General features: G+C 40.8%; 1 protein-coding gene across 2 annotated transcripts in view; it reads right to left on the bottom strand.

Annotated features, from left to right (window-relative positions):
* Positions 1-22,739, bottom strand: part of atad2b (ATPase family AAA domain containing 2B) — a 67,730-nt gene that overhangs the window by 30,573 nt on the left and 14,418 nt on the right. For both annotated transcript variants that reach the window (XM_082504815.1, XM_082504816.1), the window contains exons 20-24: positions 19,457-19,592; positions 17,750-17,943; positions 17,505-17,664; positions 14,868-14,990; positions 12,952-13,080 (exon numbers count right to left, since the gene is read on the bottom strand). In XM_082504815.1, coding sequence (XP_082360941.1) covers positions 12,952-13,080; positions 14,868-14,990; positions 17,505-17,664; positions 17,750-17,943; positions 19,457-19,592 — 742 coding nt within the window. The remainder of the gene's footprint in view (positions 1-12,951; positions 13,081-14,867; positions 14,991-17,504; positions 17,665-17,749; positions 17,944-19,456; positions 19,593-22,739) is intronic.

Raw genomic sequence — 22,739 nt, 5'->3', positions numbered from 1 at the left:
AAAGAGGAAGAATTACGCTGTAAAGCTTAAACTTTTCACTGCTGATCGAATATATCCCAGACATGAGTTATTACGCTCAGTGATGTAAAGGACAATGAAGCTGCTACAATTACTGAGTTTAAAAGCTACAATCATGACACATACCATAATTAAGCACCATGAAGTGATGAGCACTTCACAGAATAACATCAGTTGAACACAGACATAAAACTAAACTGTGGCAGACAGTGCATATAAAAATGGTTCTCTGGTTTGATCCATAAAATCCTTTTTGTCATTAGGTCGTTAGTTCAGAAAAATAGCCAAGAGACTGCTAATGTCTGCACTTTATATATTTGCAGAATTCACTGTGTCTCTCTTTTTTAAAAAAATATGAGATACAGCTTTTAACACTCTACATACTTAATTAATCATTAATTTGTAAGTGTCATCACCACTGTAAGCATTGCTGCCTTTTTAATTAGACGTACATTTCACAAACAATTTGAGGCCCTGTCGAAATTGTAGATAAATTTCACGTCCATTAATTTTCTGAGCAGCACTGGTCTGAGGAGTTTCCCTGGTCCACTCGACACAAGTATGTTTCTCTCCCAACCTGGACAGATGTACTGTTGTTTACTAACCCATTTACCTCCTTCCTGCTGAATGTGTGTGTGTGTGTGTGTGTGTGTGTGTGTGTGTGTGTGTGTGTGTGTGTGTAAGGGCGTGGAGTGTGTGTTTCCATGGCAATGAGCAAAATTTTCCTTGCCTACAGAGAAAGCTTGCTCTGTAATTTTATTCTATGAATTTGCATGTGGGACAGCAGGCCAACACAGCGGTGCATTCATGCAGGGAAATATATTACAAAATTATGGGACTAAGGGAAACGAGCTCCCAAGAAAATATGTGAATATACAGATGGTTTTGTTTCTGTGTTTACATGTGTTATTTAATAACCACATAGGATTTGTGTGCGTGCTAGTCACAGCAGAATCCAATTGAGTCAAGCTATTGAATGTAAGGTCAATTTACTGCAGCTCTCGAGAAATGAAGACAAGGCACTGATATTAGACTTCCAGATTTAAGAGATTACAAAAACAACCAGAATATGAGCGTGTGACTCTGGTGATATAAGGACACGTTGTGAATAAGGGGGGAAGTTGAGAAAAGGCAAATCACCACTAGTAAACTTTATGACTTACATACAGTATAGGCTACTCACAAAATTTAAAGACACACTTCTATTACTTAGGATGTCTCTCGAAAAAAGTTATTCCATAACAAATCAATACTTGTGTTTTCCAGAAATCAAAAGCATATGTGGTACTCTACCACTGTGAGCAGCATAAAACAAATATTTATTTGTTATGGTCAGTGCTCTGGATGAAAAGGTATTATAATTGTGTGCTTGTGAGGAGCTAGAAATTTATGACATTACCTTTGTGATGCACCGTTTCATTTCCAGACTCTGTGCACCTTCCTTCATACATGTAGTACGCAGGCAGCCATGAATTCGCTGCAAGCATGGGTATAGGGTATTTTCCACCTGCATCCACATCTGAATTAAAAATATGACGGTCCAAAAGAAAAAACAAAACAAAAAGCACCACGACAGGAACGGATCAGCTTCCAACTCAGCTTTTTGTCATCCCAGGTCACTGGAATCGATTGAAGTTGGGGCCTCAATTGAGTAACATTAATGAAGTATCGATCAGTCCAGCTCTGATCACCCAAGACAGAGGGGGAGGAGCTTGGAGTTAAGAGCTGTGACCCAAACTTAAAAGTTTAAAAGACTTTCTACACACATTCTGTCCAAGTAAACAGTAAACACCATGCCACTCAAAGTCTACAGATTATTCACTTAAAATGCACAAGATTTTTACTTTAAAATTATCCCCAGGTGTCCTTTAAAACTATTAGAACATGCTTAAATGTCACCACCTTTTTTCTAAAAAGAAGCATAATTGTAATTCAAATGGATTGGCGACGTTGTTCTAAACTCTAGCAACAAGCACTTATTCTTGAAAAACTGTATTTTCCCAGCTGTATCCCTCTCTGGGGATTGCAGCCATTTCTAAATCATTCAACTGAGTAGTAATTAAAGCAATACAAAAGCTGCATATCCCCTGCCCTGCCTGCAGAACAAACTCCAGTTCATTGCTTCCTGATAACTTAAACCAAATTAATGAATTAAATGTTGTTTTTACAGAGGCAAACATAAAAAAAGGGAAAACCATATTAGGAAATGTCAAAAAAAAAGTTACATCAAGAGAAGCTCCTGTTTAAAGGGTTGTTTCAAATGCAAATCATGAGGATGTATAAGTAAAAAGGTTTTTAATATGATGCCTTCACTCATTTGAATCAGCAATACCAGTGGGGCAAATGGCAAATGAAAAATGCTCTGTATAGAATATATTAGGTGCAGACGTGATACACACAGGTGCAGTTTGCACCAATTATTGATCCTTATGGACATGAGAAAAAACTCAAAATTATATGATGTGTCCCTCATGGGTTCATAAATGCGGATATAATTTTGCTCACTCAAATGAATGCATGCGATAAACTGACTTATAACTCTCAAACGCCTCAAGGCCATTTAAGCTCAGCTTCATACAAACACTGACTGACACCAGTCTGAGACAGACTCTTTGATTTCCTTTAGCTGTGCTTCCACTTTTACATATACATTCCAACAGCAGGACTTCATGTATGAAATCATATACAAAAACACTTTAATCACAACTGTTTTAAATAAAGAAAAACACAAAATTTTTACTTATTTTTCAGGTTGCAAGCTATGATGCAACAGCACATAGCAGCAGCAGCAGCATGTACCATATATGCTTCAAGTAGGAGACAGGAGAATATGCAGAAGAATGAGTGAAGAGAAAACACGAGATGACAAATAAAACGCTGGAGGAGACAAAAGAGAAAGTTCATCGTGGGACGCACGGCCTCGGGGTCTCCAAGTCATGAAAGGAAGCCGGCTGTTAGTTTATCAACTGATGTGACACTTTGCACTGACACTTAATGAAATGTCCGGATCAATAAATGATCCGCTCCTTGCTTCTTGAAATTAAGGAGATCAGTCACTTCCCTCTATTGCTGTGTCACTACCTTCCCATTTCACACATTCACCCACCACACCTCCACCTCAGGCTGTGCCACTACTCTTGGTTAAAAAATAAAACAGTTTTATTGCCAAAAGTCTCTTTATGCCACTTTTCTGAACTTTAAACAAAGCAACAGTACGTGCAGCTTAGCACGAAGACGCAGGGATATGCAGGTAGCCTGGCTCTGCCAGTAGGAAACCGCTTCTGTTTAGCACAATTAAAGCACTGGCAAATAATTTCTACCATTTACACAACCAATACACAATAAAAAGGTTGAAAGCTTCTTTTCTTGCTATTGTGTTGGCTGGAGCAATGACCTGAGGGAGTATCCTGGCAAGTTCAGTGATGGTGAAAGGGGTTAACCAGGGGTTAATTTTCTTCTAAGTGCAGCACACTGATTTTATGAAGTCACAATAGAAAACACACAAACACACGCGCTCACACAAAGAGCACCTCCATCTGCAACGCCAGCAAGCATCACTGTAAACTAAAAGCACTCACTTTAATGGGTAAGATTATTCACCAACACCCTGCTTTAGCACAATGCCAGAAAGAAACATACATATTTCAGCCTAATAAAATGGAGCCCATATGATACAGCAAATTTTAATTTACTTTTTGTATTCACTTTCACAGCAACACTCTTGATTGTTCTCATATTGTAAACCAAAGCCCCCCCCCACCCACACACACCTTTTCCTTCCTTTTGCCCCTCCCTGAAATCTCTGGATCACTCACTCTTTGTTCATTTGCAGCATAGATGCCTCAAAAAAAAAAAAAAGACAGCCTTCGGTCAATAAGCTCTATAGTGAAAGATAAACTCACAGGGTTTCCATAAGTGAACCCGAGGAAGGATTATTAACAATTGCCTGCAGCTTCCTTTGTCTGTAGGTTTCTCGCTCAGTCTGCTTTCTGTTGGGACAGCTGGATGTTAGCTGCGCTTCTCTGTTGCTCTTCCCGTGAGTATTATACAGATCTCACGAGACAACCAAGTCCACCGTTGCCTGGGGCTCTCTTCACCCCTGCTTGTACCTGTAAACTTACCACGTAGGAGGCAGACCACCAGTTGGCCACCTGTTAGTCTGAGCCTTAAATTCCCTGTGTTGCCACACTCTCCTCCATTCTTCAATTTGTTTTTCATTTCTATTATATTTAAAGATTAGGGAACCCTCCAGTAAAAAGGCATGCTTTAAGTTCAATAACTATATGAAGTATAAATGGAAGAAAAATCATTTCATTAATAACATGCTAGTCACCAAAATTGGGATCATGATTTTTGCTATATTCGAGCAGCCTTAAATAAAATGTAACGTGCAACAAATAGCTTCTTTTGTGTCAGAGTTGCCACCCAGTAATGCTACTGCATATTAGTAGTATTACAAAGAGTAAATTCAGCCAAAGAAAGAAGAACTGAGAAAATAATTCAGTCAGAGCATCAATCTTTTCCTGTCCTTCTCCTCTCTGCTGCTCAGTAAATGGCCAGTGGGATAACAGTGCCTGTGGTGCCCTCTTCACAGAAGACAGATATGCCCTCACGCACCAGCAGCTCGCAAGAACTATTGAAGATGTCAGCCTATACGCACACATGCACATACAAAGCAGGCCATGAAAGCCTTTTGGGGAAAAAGGTCTGTCGCCTGCAGCAATAACATGCATACACACATGTTGTAAGTCAGGAGTGGGAGGGGGTGGAGAGATCTGCACCGGTTGACTCATTTTGACTGATTTGCAAGTAACAGCACTCCTCTTGGAGTGGAGAAAGTACGATCATGCACCTGGCAGAAGTCTTTTGACAAGGGCAGTAATGTTCAACAGCCAGCTATAATGTAAAATAAAACACCGTGAAGAAAACGGGAACACTATACTCTCCAGAGATCTGTGTTAGAGCAGGAGGTGGGTGCCAGTATAATGTAGAATTTAAGTTTTAATCTATTTATCGTCTGTAAACACTTCTACAGTTTCACTTGGCATAGACGTTGTTTTGCTACATATTAAAATGGTGACACGTCTGCGGAGCCCCGCGAACTTTCACAGGTAAATTAAAATAACTTGTCATACAGTCCATGTGTCTTACATGGAAATTACCGGTTAGATTACTCTGGGATATAATGCCACAGCTAGAATCAAAATCAGAATCAGAAATGTTGAGCAGGTTTACAACATTAGGAAATTGCTGCGGCACTTAGTGCAAAACATACTAGGCCTAGTTTCATTTTACTGTCCGTCTGACAAAAGCCAAGATCAGGAGGCATTTCACATTCACAGTGAGGGATAGCAATTGCACTCTGCTGAAAGTCTTACACGTGCTAAATTGATTAGATTAGATACCAATTAGATACCCTGTGAGTCTGTTAAAGGATTCTGGTTGTCACAGCTGTATGATAATAAGACTTGGCAGAAAGGAATATTAAATTAACCGATGTTTACACTGAGATTCTTTTCCTCCACACAGACACCTTTCAGTATGCCGTTTTCCTTTCACGATTCAACAGCCATTTATTAAACTTAGACCATCTGAATCCCGGTAATCATCTTAATATAAAATATGACATGTGACTGCAGATTCCTGCCACATATTGCTACAGCATTATTTGGTCTGTTCGTGCCGTTGGCTGTGAAATAAAAATGATATGACGCTCTTATAAGGTGTAATAAGACGCAGAAATACAAAAATTGGTCATTTTTGCCATTGCTAGGTAAACATGTGGCTATTATATCATTTCTAATTCAGCTTTTGTGAAAATAAAAAGAGACGTTATTGTCATTACAACGGGATGCTTTCGATGGTGTTTTAGGTGCATAAAGGCAAAAAGCAGGTCATTTTAACCTGTTACCAGGTGGCTGCCAGGCAACGGGATAACATAATTTATCATGCACATTTAAAAAAATATTTTACCTTTTTCTTTTAATGACTTTTATTCACTCTTGTTTTGTTTTTTTCCATCTCCCTGATCACTAGAAAACACGCAGAAAATATGGGAAGAGGCTGATTGCCTCCCCTCAAAAGCCTATCAAGAAAAACACTGCATTTAATTGTAGATACCTTGGCTAAATTTCCTTGAACCTCTGGAATTAAAGCTCCAAGATGACACTTCAATCACATTTTGATTGCTTCATTTTCAAGTCTCCTGGTGGTGGTGGTGAGGGAGGTACTGTAGAGAAGTTATGAAAATTGTGTCACTGACCAAATACTTAAAGACCTGACTTCAAAATGGAAATAGCTCAAGGTCTGTGAATATAGCAATTTACACTCCCTTGTCCCTAACAAAGACAAAATGCAGTGATGAATAAAATAAGTGAAAGTAGGGCTGGGCCATATCATACCGTTCACGGTAATACCGGTATGCATGTCTTGAGTGGTGTGGAACTGGTTTAGCTTTTGTCCGTCAGATACACAACAAAGCACTATTTTTGGTAGAGCATACTTGCCCAGAGTAATTGGCGTTTCATGTGAAACGTACAATGGTCAACTCGCTGTAAAAAAGTCGATCGAATTTGGATGGAAAAGTCTAATCCATTTTCTTTACTATAGCTTTTTTGATCTTTGATTTTTTGATTTTGATATACAAAACTACAACCATTCTGGATCAGGTGCTTTAACTGTAGAGGACATACTTGGAAACAAGCATGCCTAAAAAAACAAAAACAAACTATGGGCCCACATGGACTGCTTATAAGTCAAAACATGGGTAAAATTCCTGATTTCTATAAAAGTATGAACATTAAAATGCGGCTAGTGATTATTAAAAACCGTTATTTCCTCCTTTTTTTCTGAAAAGGTGACGTATATGGAGAGAGAAAAGTGCATCTGATCTCCGGGTTTAATGGAGATGTGGTGATTAGCCTAGACGTGATTGTAGGACTAAACTGATGTAATTAAAAACCTTGTCACCACACATTTCTCTTCTTATGATGGTCTAATGTGACTCTGCTTTTAAAGAGTCCCCAGAGATGTGAGCATGGATATGTGAGTTTATATGAAGGAAAGTTAATCTTCACCAAAGAGATTAGCTTCTCTATTGTAGGCGGGGGGGGGGGGGGGAAAGGTGTCGGTATCATTACCAATAACCGCTGAAGCCAAAGGATTAAAACCACTCGAGTGAAAATTTGTAAAGCGTGTTTGAACAAAATACTCAATAAGAATTGTAGAAAAAGGTTGTTAGCGTGCTGTCCAAACCAAGCCAAACGTTATGAAAAAAGCAGGATGTTAATAGGAACACTGATAACAGTTCACATCCTATAAAACCGAGTTTAAGTATTGCATGAAGTTCAAAAGACAATTTAGGCCTCATCAACAAATCCATATGTCATTTCAACTAATCAAGCACTAATGCATCATGTTTGTGCAATTGTTCCAGTCAATTACAACTTATCAGGACCGGGCAGAGAGAGGGAATGCACCCCATTAGGCTGCTTGCCGTTTACTAGCTTCTGATGTTTACTGAAACTGACTAATCGACTGCACTATGGTAAAAACAATGAGAGTAAAAGCCCAGGAGGCCTTGTATAATTTTCTGTCTGTAGTACAGACTAAATGCTGGAATGCCGGGCTGCTCTCTAATGTTGGAGAGAGGCAGAGTAAAAAAGGAGAACCCCTTTATCACAGAAAGCACAGCTCTAGATCCACTTTAATTGGAATGGCAGGCAAGCCAGTCCTTTGTGAAAATTCAAACCTGTCTATTACCAACAGAAGCTCAGGAATGACGGAAGATATTCCTAGAAAGAAAACAAAAGGAGTCATTTGAGGTTTAGTCATTTGATAAAGCAGTCCATCAGCAGAAATGTCGCTGTTAATACACTGTATGAAAGCTTTTAGGCTCAACCGAGCTCCACAAAGAACAACAAAAATAATAAAAACAACACTGTGCAAAATGGACACCTACGCACTGGCAGTATTTTCATACTCACCCTTGCCCTAATCTGTCTGTACAACACTAAGCACAGCCTCTGAAAAGGCATTAACCATATATCATAATAGGGAATTGTCAGCGTTATAATACTTTCTGTCTAGCATTCAGAAGCCTACCGCCCTCACTCACTCATTTACTTCCCCCTTTCCCCTCACTCTCTCTCCCCTTTCCTAGCGTCCTTAGGCAACACAGCTTGTCGTCACTGGGCATGCACAGAGACACTGAGCACTGATGCTCAATCATTCTAGTGCAACTCTCCAGGCTCATTTCTTTCAGACAGAAATGTAAGCGGTTTAAAATAATATATATGGTTATCTGCATGGCACAGAAATAAAAAACAGACATTAAAATCCTGTGAAGAGCCTCATCACACAACGCTGTAAATTGTGCACACTTAGCATGTGGCAACAGCAATGCACGGAGATACGTTGGGAGTGGAAAGATCCACATACGCAGAATGAATCTTCAAAGACATTAACTAGTGCAGATAAGCTGACACTGATGTCAGCTCATCTGCACCCCAAAACAATAAATTGAAGCAAGAGGCATCACAGATAATTTTACATTCATTTCACGCTTGGTGCCACAATGATCCAAGAGGCATCTGTGCCCACAAAATGGCAGCTTATGCTCGGGGCTTTGCACGGATTTTATTAGTGACTGCCACGGGGTGTCAGAGTGTGCAGCTCAAGATTGCTTCTGCTTGGTAGCCAAGAAGTGACTTGAGGAGAATCGGTGTCCAGTTCTAATAACTAATAATAACATCATCACCTCAGCTTTAGGCAAGGTGCTTTGTTTTCTGCTGCTGGCCACCAGCATGTTCTCATTTGGACCCTTGAGAAGCTGAGGAAATATTAAATCCACACAACAGGATGATTCATCACCTCTGGTCTGTACCAGATGGCGTTTACAAGGGTTTGCAGCACATGTAATGTAAACTGAAATGTGCAATTTACTATATTTGATCAACAACTATCATGAAGAAATATCTAGATAATTGAATACAAGAATGTATTATGTAACTGCAAAAAACCCCAAAACAAAACCTTATTTTATGACAAGTTTTGGTCCTTAGGGTGTTTAATTCTTCTCATGAGACATCGTTAGGCAGGCAACTGACAGGTCCTAACTTCGTTCAACAAGATAACAACTCCAAATATACAGATAATGATAAAGAACCATATTCAGCGACAAGAAAAGTAAGTACTGCAAGGAATGGCAGATCCCCCGCTGGGAAGAGACAACTGAGACAGCCTAAAACCACAGAAGAAATTAGGCATGTTTGAAGCGAACTATCAAAAGCTGTTCATGTGTGCACCTGAGAACTGGTGCTGTTTTGAATGTCATGGACGCTTACACAAAATAGCCGCTTTTTTTCCCTCCATGTGTCTCTGTATGAAGGTAATGACAAATGAAAGCTACTTGAGGCATTATTTTCAAAAGCATCTAAACTTTAGTCCGAGTGCTTAAACCTTCCCACAGAATTGTGTTCTGGTATTTAAAACTTTGGACTCAACAACACTGTCTCTTTCATTTTCAAGTTCATTTGGCAAACACGGCAGCCTCTTAAACAGGACAAGTGCCATTATTACTTTTTTTCAACTATGAACCATAACATCAAATCAAATAAAGGAACTTATTAAAGTACTTAAGAAAATTTAGCAAATGGAGCAAACTAAATGAGATGATTGGACTGAAATCTAAACTGGCTAATTGTACATCCGTATTCCATTTACCTGAAATGTTAGGTTACATGCAGCACCTGTAGAGCAGAGCTGTATAAAAGCTACAAAGACAACAAACGCTTTGCAGCAGCTGCAGATTCAACATGTCTTTGGCACGCTGACTTCAAGGTAAAACTTAATTTAGTGGGTCCATGTAAATATGAAAGGCACAGATGAGAAAATGAAGTTAACCAAATTCTCTGCTTTGTGTTTATAAATGAAACAGAGTGCCCTTCTATTAACCTATTTCCTTGTGCGCTGCAACCATCACAGCAAATCACAAGCTGCGTGCCTGCTGTCCCTTTGAGCCAAAATTCAGGCCATCCTTTTATGCAGTGACTACTTCAGCCTGAGGTAAAAGGAGTGTTTATTGTGACTTTAAAATACCCCATCAAGGTCTTATGATGGATTGACATTGGCAATGGAGAGAGGATCTGCCTGTTTATTGTGATACCAGGCTTGGGGAGAGGCAAGGCGCAGCAGTGTTCCATCTACATGAATGCAGCTGGGTGGCTGTTGCCTTGGGCGTGCCATTGAGTGACGCGGAGGACACATTATGCAGCATCTGCATCATTACTCTTGTCTTCCACAAACGGTTCAACAGTTGAATAGGACAATCTTCATAAGTAGCAAAAGAAAAGCACTGGTGAACCGTGCCAACAAAACAGACCGAGTTTAGTCTTTGCCAAAGTGAAAATGTAGCCGGCCGCTTGAGACAAAGCAAGAGAGAATAATCAAAAACTGCAGTTCAGTTAAGCAATTAATCAACAGCTGTCTTGTGATGGTCACAGAAAGAAACCTTGCTGATTTAGCTTGTAAAACAGTCATCAGTGAATCAGGAAAACAGGGGGCTAAATTATGAATGAAAGGAAGGCACTCCACATGAACCCAATGCTGGTGGTGATGCACTATGAATGAACCCAGCCTTTGGCCCAGGTAATGGGCCTTGGTTTTTCTCCTGGGAGGGGGTGGCAGGAGAAGGGGGAGGGTGAGAAAAGAACGTCCAGGAGAGGGGAGCAGAGAAACTATCACAAAGCCACGCATGGATTCTAATGGAAACCCCATCGCCCTTCACATTTCCTTGTGCATTAACAGCAGCAAGGTCTCCCATCTTACTAACCCTGAGAGGGCTGGTAGCAGCAGCAGCTGCCCGCCCACCATCTACATTTTCAACGACTCGGCTTATCTACCCAAACTGCTTTTAACACCTGAATCAGAAATACCGCTAGCCTTTCAAAAAGCCTTCCACGTAACTTTCTCCATGCTTTCAAATAGTGCATTGCATCCCCGCTACCACTCTGTTATATCTGACTGTCATGGGCAATTCTCAGCTTCAGGCAAACAGAAAAGAGGGATGGAAGGAGAGGGAGAGTGGTGGCCCAGATAAAAGCCCTATAGAGCTGCAGATGCCCAAAGAGCTCCAGATAGGCTCTATCCCCGGAAGGTAATGATCGAGGATAACTTTGACCTTCAAGTGTCCTGCCCTTCCACAGAAGAACAGGGGAAAGGTAATAACTCCAGAATGACCTGGCTGAAGTGGATGCGATTTCAGGAACGATTCTTCAGCTCTGGCATCTCTTCCAGCTGATGTTCCATTCCTTTGTTATGTGGCTTTGTCATATCTCGGCACATAACTGGTTCAATTAGCCTAATAGCTGCCTTGCTGAGGTGCACCAGGTGAGAACTGGCTGCCAATGTCACCAATTAATCACCTGAGTTAGCCTAATTAATTAAGTCTCTGGTGGAGGCTGATAACGACTCTCCCAAGAGCTTTTAAATCGCTGGTTAGTATCTGTGACATTTAGCGTCATAGATAAAGACTGCAGCTAAAGGTAGCACATACAGCTGGCTGTCACCTGTTATCAAAGAAAAAAAAGGTCTGTGCAGATTAATAAATTAGACCCTTCTTTCACTTTGCCACTGATTTGTTTGGATTATTTACAGATTATATTACTTAAAATTTTGCAAATAATTGTTATTAGCAATCAACTTATGACTAAATACACTTGCATAATATCATGTGATGCAATACAACAAGCAGCAATTTGGAGATTATTTAAAATATGAATAATCTGGCTAATATAACATATTTTTGTTTCCACTTCTCCAGTGCTACATTGGAAGAAAAAAAAGGGGGTGGAAACAGGACTGTGTTGGAGTGTGATGTTAAAGTCTTCTACCAAAGCTTCATTAGTTAACCCTGAACTGCTGTTTAGGTGAACATTAATCTGCACATTTCACCTCCACACTATCAAACTGTTACTCTTGGCTTTAACAGAACCTGATGAGTTGCAGTGAGCTTGAGTTCTCAGATGTTTGCCGTTCAAAAAAGATGCCCTCCTCTCTCAAGAGGGCACCATCTCCCTCAGAGAACGCATGGTTTACTCACACAGTAGGGGTTCCTTTAGGTAAACTCTCATGAGAGACAAGCACCACCTAGTGTTGGACTGGTGCACTACACAGGCACACAAAAAGCCACAACAGAGCATTTTAAATAGCTTTTACCACTTCAGTCATTAAATTTGATCATCTCAGATAATTAACCATCATTATGTAATGATGTAGTTTTATAAAGAAGCGAGGGTCTCAAAGTGATCTCTAAATTTTTCATTTTCTGTTGATCTCATGGCTGCAGAAGACCCTTTGGCTAGCATCTCAGTCTTCCCTTACCCTATCCAGGTAAATGCTAGAGAACATCTTTTCAGATTACTTGCATAATCTGCTTACCTTTGATTTGCAAAAAGGTAACAGCCTCATTAGTCTGCCCCCCATCCATTCCCGGCCCTCCCTTCACCTTTAGGCACCTGCCGTTTGCCACAGGTGGGCATGTAATTGCTCTGTGGCGTGGTCATGTTCTGAATGGTTAGAAGAGAGCAGCCTTGCTAATGAGGCTGCTCACTGTGTTGCTTCTGCACTGCTGAGAAATGTATGTGTGTGTGTGAGGAGCCAGGTGTGGGGTGTGTGTGTGTGTGTTGAGAATCACATACATCTGGTATTCTGTTGCAGTACGACACAGCTGCTGGCTGCTGTGTTTGGGAGAGTCAAAAGTTTTGAGTGAATGTGAGTCAAGCAGAAAGGCTCGCAGTATTTGGAGAGAATCTGAGTTTTTTCTGCATTTGCTTGACACTACAAGGCAAGCGTGTGCATGATCAGCCTGTTGAGCTCATCTTCCACCCCCGTTGTGGGTATGTGTGTGGTCTAAAAGATTGCATAAATACTCACTAGTGGTGCAATGTTTCTCAGTGGCATCACCCTGAGTGCTGCTCCTGGGTTGCTCCTCTCCCGCACTGTGGTGCTTCCTGGTTGCACCAGCACCCGGAACCGCTGACAGCTGAGCCGGCGTCAGAAGGTCTGCGGTGCCCACAGAGGATCAGTTACCGACAATGGACAATACTCTTTGTGCTTTGTGTGCGTGTGCAGTTCGGTGTGTGTAAACACAAAAAGCACTTCTGAAACACGCTGCTGGCAGTATATTATGTCAGCGTGTATGTGAGAATAAAACACCAAAAGGCTATGAAGGTACGTTGGCAGACATTGATAAAAATGTGATGTGACACACAAAGATGACCAAAGGGTTGTGATATGCCGAGTGAAGTACAACTGTGTGTCATTCAGCACAGACATTAATATTAAAACTACAAAGATATAATTTGCAATGGTTATGTTTCACTCGGAGCTCGAGTATGACAGGAATAAAAAACAGAACTGGAAGCGTAGAGACATGCAAGCCCCTGAAAATGAGACATTTCAACTCTAACATCCGGCGATATTTAAGTTTTTAGCCAAATTTATCACAACTCCTTTCATCTTGTCACGGGGGAGGAACCCCCACCCACCCCCGGACGCACTGTCGGTTTTGAACGCCGCTGCAGCTGGACATCATGCAGTGCTGGGCTAATTGATAGCTTTATAGCAGGACCTTGACTGGAAGATTAAATATTTACACTGCTGTATTCCTCCTCTCAGGCAATTGACTTCTGCGCCTGCAATATTCATTTAGCATCCTGTGCTTTTAGTTGCTAAAAGAGGAAATCAAAAGAAACAGGGTGACTTCTGAAAATTGGCTTTTTTTGCTTGACAAAAAAACTGTCAGGCCTCTGTGGCTGATGTCAATAAGACCTCTGTGCATACTTCAGATTATATTTTATATGAGAAATTTGGTCTTCTTGTGCAGTTCCCTGGCAGTCGCATCACTTTGAGAGGCGAAGATGGAAGATAACCTCAGCTTCAAGAGCAGTTTTGTGTCCATTTCTAGAAAAAGTCAGTGCAAGGACTGAACACATCCTGTTTTTTCTGTCGGCATATGCCCACACAGATATGATTTGTAGCCCAATCTGGTCATGGCTTACATTACTAAGAGGAATGTAACAAGTGTGCTGTGCTCTTTGTACAAAATGTTGTTAATTAATGTTAACTCCCACGTGGGCATGTAAAGCAATCGGAATATTTAAACAAGATTATACAGATTTGTGCTCAGTATTTGACAGCATACATAAAACACATCATATTACTGCGTTGCCTGTGTGCTTCTATGTGCATAAGCCTAATTTAGATTTACCCTCCGTCCACCCAGCACTGCTTGGGGCTGTTTGGTGAGTGTACAAATATGGAGCGTCAGGCAGACAGCTAGCACAGAAGGTACTGTCTGAAACACTGGAGCCTGAGGCGCCACTCCTTTTTGTGCCACATACTCTGCACTAAAAACTGACTGCTCCATCAAGTACTGCTGGGCTACCCTACAGATTTTCTTCCTAAAAGCAAATTTCTATTCTCTGAAAGAATCTATCAAAGACTTTCCAGATGAGAGGGGGAGGGGGGGAGCAGACAGGCTGGGAACCACACAGCTAACATTAACTGGCTTGAGTTCATTAATGAGCTCAGCCTGAATATTCTCCCAAAATATTTAGATATTTAGATAAACAAACTGTACTTTTAAGTGTCATCATTAGTCAGCTGACACAACAATATAATGAAACGCAGCAAAACACTCCTAACAAAATACTGGAGTAAGAGTTATTAAAATGATCACATTGGAAAAACTCTTCTTTTTCTTTTTATAAGCAGCTAATTTAGGATGTTTGGATCTGCAGCAACCCCCCACCCCGACTCCCCCTTCTCCATTTAAATGAAGTTCTTACCCCTCTTCCTGCGCGCCTCCTTAATCTCTTCACACATGCGATCAAACTCAGGGTCCAGCTCAGCAGCGAATATGGCATGGGCTGTGTCCTTTAAACTGCACGCTCTGTGCCTGATCACCTTGTCTGAGAAGGGAGGAGACGACAAAACAACACAAATGAAGAAACACACAAACCACAGCTTTCTGTATAGGGCTGCATTCATGTGCCATATGTTCAGAGACATGCTGAGAACATAGTGCAGACATCTACCCAAATCTCTGGTATGGCATTTTAAATATTCATTTGCCTCCCATCATGAAAGCATGCTCTCCATACCCTAACGAGCAGGCAAAGCAAAGAGTCAATAGAAAGCCTAACCCATTCCACTGTATCTGTGAGAAAGGGGAGTGTAGAATTTTCTCACAGTACCAACAAAAGGAAAGAGCTGGCTTTAGTGAGAAATGTTAGTGGGCAGAACTGCAGACATGAAAGCAGGAATGCCACTACTTCAAACATTTAAGACAAAGTTGGGTGCATTATATGCACACACAACTTTGTATATTGCACATACAAAGAGAAATATTTTTAAAATGCACACTCATTATCTCTCACAGTCCTTACACCTTTATAACTTCCAGGCCTTGTTCCCTTTAGATGTGTCACAGCATCATTAAATCCTCCTTTCCCCCTGCTTCTGCATCCATGGAGGGAAAATAAAGGCAGAGCTGCAGAGGCAGGCTAAAAGCATAGTCTCTGTAAACAGGCCGTCTCTCATTACAGCAGGCAGTGGGAGAAGAGTTCAGGCATAGAGTGGCACAGAGGTCACAATCTGCCAGCTTCCCTTGTCTAATTGGAGGATTGCTGCTTAATTGCAATGGAGGCAATTTGGGTGCATGTGTGTGTGTTTTTCTACTGACAGAGCACGTCTCACAGTATGCTCATGCACGTGCATTATAAGGGGAAAAAATGCACGTGCATGAGCCCAAATGTCAAAGGCCAGGTGGGATGCCAAGAGCTCATCTGCAACTTCATGGACTAACCTCCCCATCTAAAACTGGCAGGGACGGACTGACATGCAACTCTGTTGCTTTAGCGCTCCTTTATAGTTAAAGGGTTGTTATTGCCATTTCCCCCAATCAGCTAAAGAGTATTTCTAACCCTGAGTCGTACTGTGGAGCACAGAGATATCCCAATTTTTAAACAAATTATTTAGCCAGGTGGGGAGGTATAAAGCAAGCAAACCAACATGACTGGACGTGGAGGACTTTACGCTAAATTCAGTGTGAAGGACAAGGAGAAACCGACCACAGAGGGATAATGAGGTTCTTTCCCAAGCACTAGGAGAGCTGGTGGAGAACTTCCCAAGCAGCATAATTGTGCAGGGTCTGGGCCATATTCCCTGGACCAAGCACAGGGTGAGCAGACAAGATGCTTCGTTAGTCTTCTTTATTAAATTGCCTAATTGCAATTTTTTTTCCCTTTAGTGTATCATTTGTAGGCCCTGCATTCCAACAAATGACCCAGGACCTCGGCTGCAAAGACAGAGATATGATTTATTCCTTTGGGCAGAGAATTGCTTCCCATTAGTATCGGGCAGCTATATTCTAGCAAGGGTGCCGAGGCAGCTAAACACACAAGGCAAGAATTAAAACAGCAATTTTAAGTGAATGTTTTAACGCAGGCCTGCCACATGCTGCCTTCAGTAAACATTATATCAGATTTGAATCATTTGGTGCAACAATAATATAATTATATAATAATATATTATATTAATGCTAACTGCTATATTATATTAATTGTAAATTCTGCATAAAACACATCACCTTGAGGAGGCTGTGTTGTGGTTGTGAACTGAACTTAAATGAACCTATTCACCCCAGAACATTTCCTGTCATGCAAAATTCAGACATATGTGTAAGGTATAGAAAATGAAATATATTTCTGTTTACAAGTGTTTCCCACCAATCCTTATAAAGCCCATTCTAAGCCTGGAAAATGTGCTGAGATGAAGTGTGGATGGGGTAAAATTCAGTTCAAACTGCAAGAAAGGAGACAAATTAAATTTTAATGCATATGCAGCCTTCCACAGCTACAGAGCATGAAGTACACTGTGGAAATGCTATTTTCAGTGGGGGCCGTATGTACTGCATTTGAATTTCCAAGTTAGAGAAAACCATATTTAAGCAATTTTACCGCCTGGAAGCTCTCCTTTTAAGTCATTAAGTATTACATCTAATTACTTTTTACTCACCAGTGGTGGTCTAATGGAACACAGCCATGACTAGAGATACACAGGCTCATATTTATTTGGATATGTTGATATAACATCAAAGGAAATTGGACACTGGGAGTTTTCTATAGATATTGTGCCAGTTTTAGGGACGATATCACAAATAAGCTGGGGATTAAATAATTATACAACTTTTGGGGAAATTTTCTAATTTGCTTCACTACCAAGGGGTGTATAGAAAGCTTGATATCAAAATAAGATCTGAGTTAATTATGAGATAGAACAGATATACTCAGCCTACCTTGGTAATACAAGACTATTTATGAGTTTTTTTTGTTTGTTAATTTTTTATTTTACATTTGTGACAGCCTGCTGGTGAGATTGTATTTATGTACGTGGATTCATAATCAAGCCCAACTACTTCTCACCTCCAGGGTCCTTGTCGGGATTGTATTCTAAAGCATTACTGCAGATGAGGTCAATGTCCACCAAGAAGTCCTTGGCTGTCAAGTACTGGTGGGTGTCAATCTTTGTCATGACAGTGGATAGGTCCATGGGCTGCCTAATCACCTCCAGGTAGTCTGACACCTGAAACATAAACACTGAGTTTGTGATCTCATTCACAGTTTGACAAAGCTGGCGTCAGTCCCTCCACAAATCAATTCCACTCTACCTCTTCAATGTCAACTGGCTTGCTGAAGATGTTAAAACGTTTGTCAGTGGCCAGGCGCTTGGTCACGTCCCTGAGAAAGAGCCTGAGCTCCCGTAATGTGTTCTCCTCCTGTTCAGCCAGGCGACGCTGTTCCTCTGCTGAAAGGACTCTCGGGCCTGGAGCCTCCGCCACTGGCAGAACCTCTTCACACTTATCTGTTTGAGGAGGAAAAGCAAGAAAAGTGCATAAAGTATATAAAGTTTTCACACTGCTTCCATCCATCCAGCAAGACAAAAAAAAAAAATCTAACACATTTAAGAACTGTGAGCGTCTATAGCTTAGCAACAAAGCACCAAAGATTTGGCTCAACTATCAGCACAAGTAAAGCTGCTAAACAAAATCTTTTGGTTTAAAGTCAGACACCAGTCATTATTGACCTTTTCCTTTTAGCACCATTGCAAACAACAAACAAACTTAGTCCAGTGAAGAAGAACATGTAAGGATACGCTGAGACAAAATAACTGTCTGACCAATGCCAATTTTTTTAATTAGGTGTTACCTTTTCCTGCTTCTTACTGATTTTATGCCATCGAAACAAAGAAATTGTTGGGGGGGGGAAAAAAGTCAATAAATAACAGTTTCATAGCTCATTGGAGTTGTCTATCCTTATCATACCCTCTTTGGACATTTAAACAGTAAAACAATTATTGTTCCAAAGAAAAACAGTAATAAATGTCAAAAGCAGTGAAGGTGCATCCCTAGATTAAAGATTAATTAAGCTAACGAAATAAAACTCCCCTGGTTTTGAAATACACCTAGGAACAGCCTCTGGCCAGTGGCGAAGCGATAAAGCAAAGCCAGCAGATCTTCACCCTTCGTCTCTAGAGGTGCCCATACTTGCCCAAGGCATGAGCCGATATCGTTAGGAGGGCTATACAGCACCTAAGGGCGCTTCACTCAGCAGCAGCAATCCAACTCCTGATTCTAATTATGGTTAATCGCGGCCGGGCCCTCTCACAGCAATTCCTCTCTGTGCTTTTCTGCTGGCCTCTCTGCAGGAAATCAGACTGCTGTCTTAGAGAGGCAGGAGCCCCTGAAGAGCACAGAGCGAGTACAGCAGGGGACCCTCCTGGTTTGCATCAATGAGGAATCGAAAGATGAATGCTGGACACCATTTCCATTTGAAAGCCCGGGTGGACAGCATTCTCATATTGAACTGGAACAGTAGACTTTGGGAACACTGAGATTGAGCAGTAGAGAAATAGCAGGGGGTAATTGTACTGGTGGATGGGGATGTGATTGAGGGGTGCTGTGGCCTGATTTTGATGTGGCTGAGAAATAGAAATGTCCAGGATTCACAGGTTTCACACTGGGCCAATCTTACACTTCTGTGTGCACCACGCTAATTACCTTAACATCTGTACATATTTTTGCCGAGGTGAAATTAAACCAATTCTGAACACGTCAAACAAAGCTTTGATCTGAGAATATGAATTAGGGACACACGTACACAAACGCGCACACACAAGGACCGTTTTTAACATACCGATCAAATAACATTTGCTCCTCCAGTCTACATTTAATCCAAAATAAAAGGAGAGTTGAAATACGAAACCAGAGCTAGAGAGGGAATAATACAAGCAGTCAACACCAGCCAACACTGCCCTCTAGCACTGACAGAAGAAATGAGTCATTATGCTATTTACTTATGTATGCATAAATAGATACCTGCATTCCTGAGGCGTGGTGGAGGCCTGGCTGCTTGAACCAACAGGAGGTCAGAGAAGAAGTGCCGTATTTCCTCTTCTCCCGGAGGGGACAGTGCAACTACTTCCCCATAGGTCCTCTGGAATATACTTCTCACCTGTATTTAACAAAAAAGAAAAGAAAAGAAAAAGGAGTTTTTAAAAAAGGGAAAAAAGAAATAAGGGTGTTTCTGAAAAAGACTCACCAACAGAACATGTCAAACCTTGTTGCCACGCCGGTATACTTAGTATGTTTATTCTAAGGTGCCCTTTTTCATTGAGCACTATAAGGCAGTTGTTTCATTCATTTTTGTTCCAAGTAGAATTCATGAGATGTGAAAATATTCCACTTTGAGCCAATTTAATTTCAGTTTGATACCAGGGGCACAAACTAACTGCTTCCACTGAAGTTTGTTATGTACACTTTTGTTAACACAGAAGCCAATGATAAATAATAATTATGACATTGACGCGAGTCCTCTTTTCATCTGTCGCTACATTAAACTAATGCACAAAATAGCACAGCAGAAACCAAGCACAGGACTTAATGAACGTGGAAAATATTTAAGTCCAAATTGCAAACCAAAGCGGTAAAAAGAAAACGGGACTCGTTATTTCTAATAGAACCCAATTGATAAACAGCCCACTGTCCAAGGTTTGCAGACAATGCATCGCCTTAAACACGCGGCAGATTTCTTGTGGGGAAATTCTTATATTATAAAAGCAACAACTTTCCCATCTGTAGGAATAATAAAGGTTATCTTAACTGTCAAAAACTGCAAATCAGAGTGGGTAACAATGGGTTAATAAACACTAATGCTATTAAAAGGTGTTTGATAAATTCTCAACCACAACTCTACTAAATATAATGCATGTATGAAGTATTACAGATGTCCTCAGTGAATGTGCACAGCTAAGCAGTGTTTTGAAAAAAAGAAAAACAAATAGCACTGTGGTGGATTTTAATGGATAAAAACTGTTCATATTGGATTGAATTAAATTCAACTGAAGTCAATTTTCTTAATGGAAAACAACAGATATGGAAAAACTGTGCTGAACATGAGACCCTGTAGTGGATGAGTTACATGGTCTGATTTGATGCGTTTTCTTTTAATGGTTGCTTGTTTGTATTTTTTCCTCTCAGCCTGCAGGATTCAATAACAATGTTTCAATGACTCTAAATTTGGTCTGCCTGTAAGTTCTGATGTTTCAACCTGTATAATTCAGAAGGACTGACTAAACTGTAAGTATTTAAAAATAAATAAATAAATAAAAATTAAAAAAAAAAGCACAATAACCTCATTCCCTGATAGCCAAATGTTTAACCTGAAGCAGAACTTTTTATTATCACATACAATGCACGCTTGGAGTCAAAAGACCTCAAGTGAGAGCATCATTATAATTCCTATTATTAATTCATTTTATTTGAAAAGGGACCATGGACAATATTAACAATATTAACATAAATGTCGAGTTAGCTTGGGCTCATTTGCATCTGTAGTCCCTCTGCAGCAGGTCATACGCAGAAGATCATATAACCTGCCAATGTGTACATTTACATGGATGCAGTATCCTAAGTTAGTTCTGTGATGGAGCTGAACACCAGTTCCAACAGGATGCCCCGCTGCTGACGAAGCGCCGACTTTACTCTTTATAATTCCCCCGCTATTTGTCATTCACATCGATCCTCACCCTTAGCTGTGGCATGTTTGCTCGCTCTGCACCGCTATCTGGTGTCTTTCTTTCACACACTCTCTGAATTACTTGCTCTCCCCTCAGAAGAGGTTAAAAAAGGAGAAACTGAGTAAAAACAGTAGGAGAGCCAGAAAGAGATCGTGCAGGTAGCACACAGCAGGTAATGATTCACAGTATTTTTATTATGATAAAGGCTGCAGGTGTATTAACACCAGGAGAGAGAGCAGTAATGTGTAGACAGATGAATGTTTAAAAAGGAAGGGAGGGTGGAAAGTATAAAGGGAATGCCTACTGGCTAGAGAGACTGTAAAATAAAAGTGGACACCTATTCTTTATAGACTCAGATTAGGGTTGTTAAGATTTTGAGCTGGTTTACACAACAACTTTCAAAGTTTGTAGCTAGAAATCAATGTTTGCAAACCTATAAATTGAATCACATGAAAAGTTTGTGTATGCGTACAAGAGACACGTAGGTTTCCATTATCACCGTTCTTTCACTTCATGGTTATAGAGCCACTTATCTCCATCTCCAATGCTTTAAAGGCTTTATTTAGTAAAATCACATTCATGTTGGCTAACCTGAATCAAATTCCCAAGTCCCTACCTACTACACGGCATCTAGGGAATAAAAGTGAGAAATCTGCAAGAGTAATGGATAACTGGAACACTGAAGCCCAGATGGTGATAACATGGACCGTGAATGTGTCGCATCAGCAGGAGCTTTTCATTCACTGGACTGCATTCTGAATCTCACATATGAACTCTCTCTCAAGCTTGGTATGAGTTTTCTGTAGTTACTGAAAGAGCAAGAGAGCGAGGAGCTCACACATCCTGAAGGAGCTCCGAGAAGAATCAAGGCTCCTTTGCTCTGAAACGAGTCAGTAGAGGCAGCGGCACAAATAACTGGAAGGACATGCCAAAGGGATTACATTTTAGCCATCACCAAAAAGGGCTGGACGACATGGATGAGAGAGAGGTTCTGCTGGCTTACTTTATTTAGCCTGCTGCCACTGTGACCCAGTCCCAGAAAAGCAGAAGAAAATAGATGAATATGAAGTGACAATTCATTCTGCCAGTGCACACACTGTTGTGCTTTGATAAGTGAAGATTTAGCATGAACTGAGGAACAATGGTCAGTGATGATTTTGCTTTTGGAGACATAAATAGTGCATGACACAAAAGAGCCAGTGTGCATTTAGAAACCATTGAAGAGGTCAGTGTCAGATATCTGAAACCCTCTTTCCAAGGTGATGCATCAGTTGTGCAAATGTGAAGCAGCAGGCGAGATTTGCTGTTCACTTTCAATGTCTTATCAGTAACTGTGCTATTGCGGCGTATCGCCCAACACTGGCCTTTACAGCCCAACCTCAAGCGTGAACAGCAAAACAGCAAAACCGCTGCAACTCAAGTCTGGCTGAAGGACGCACTGTAGAAACATCACTACGCCTCATCATCCATCTCACAGGACATAAGTGTTACTACACTGTATTTATTGCTCCTTGGCACTGCAACCAGATTACCAATGCATTATTAATCATGCTTTTATGGTCAATCAGCAGTGGATAGAATTC

The sequence above is a fragment of the Aulonocara stuartgranti genome, assembly GCF_965226115.1.
Source record: "Aulonocara stuartgranti genome assembly, chromosome: 15".
In the NCBI taxonomy this organism is placed as follows: domain Eukaryota; kingdom Metazoa; phylum Chordata; class Actinopteri; order Cichliformes; family Cichlidae; genus Aulonocara; species Aulonocara stuartgranti.
Note: the sequence above shows the minus strand (reverse complement) of the source record. Positions and strands in the feature narration are given on the sequence as shown.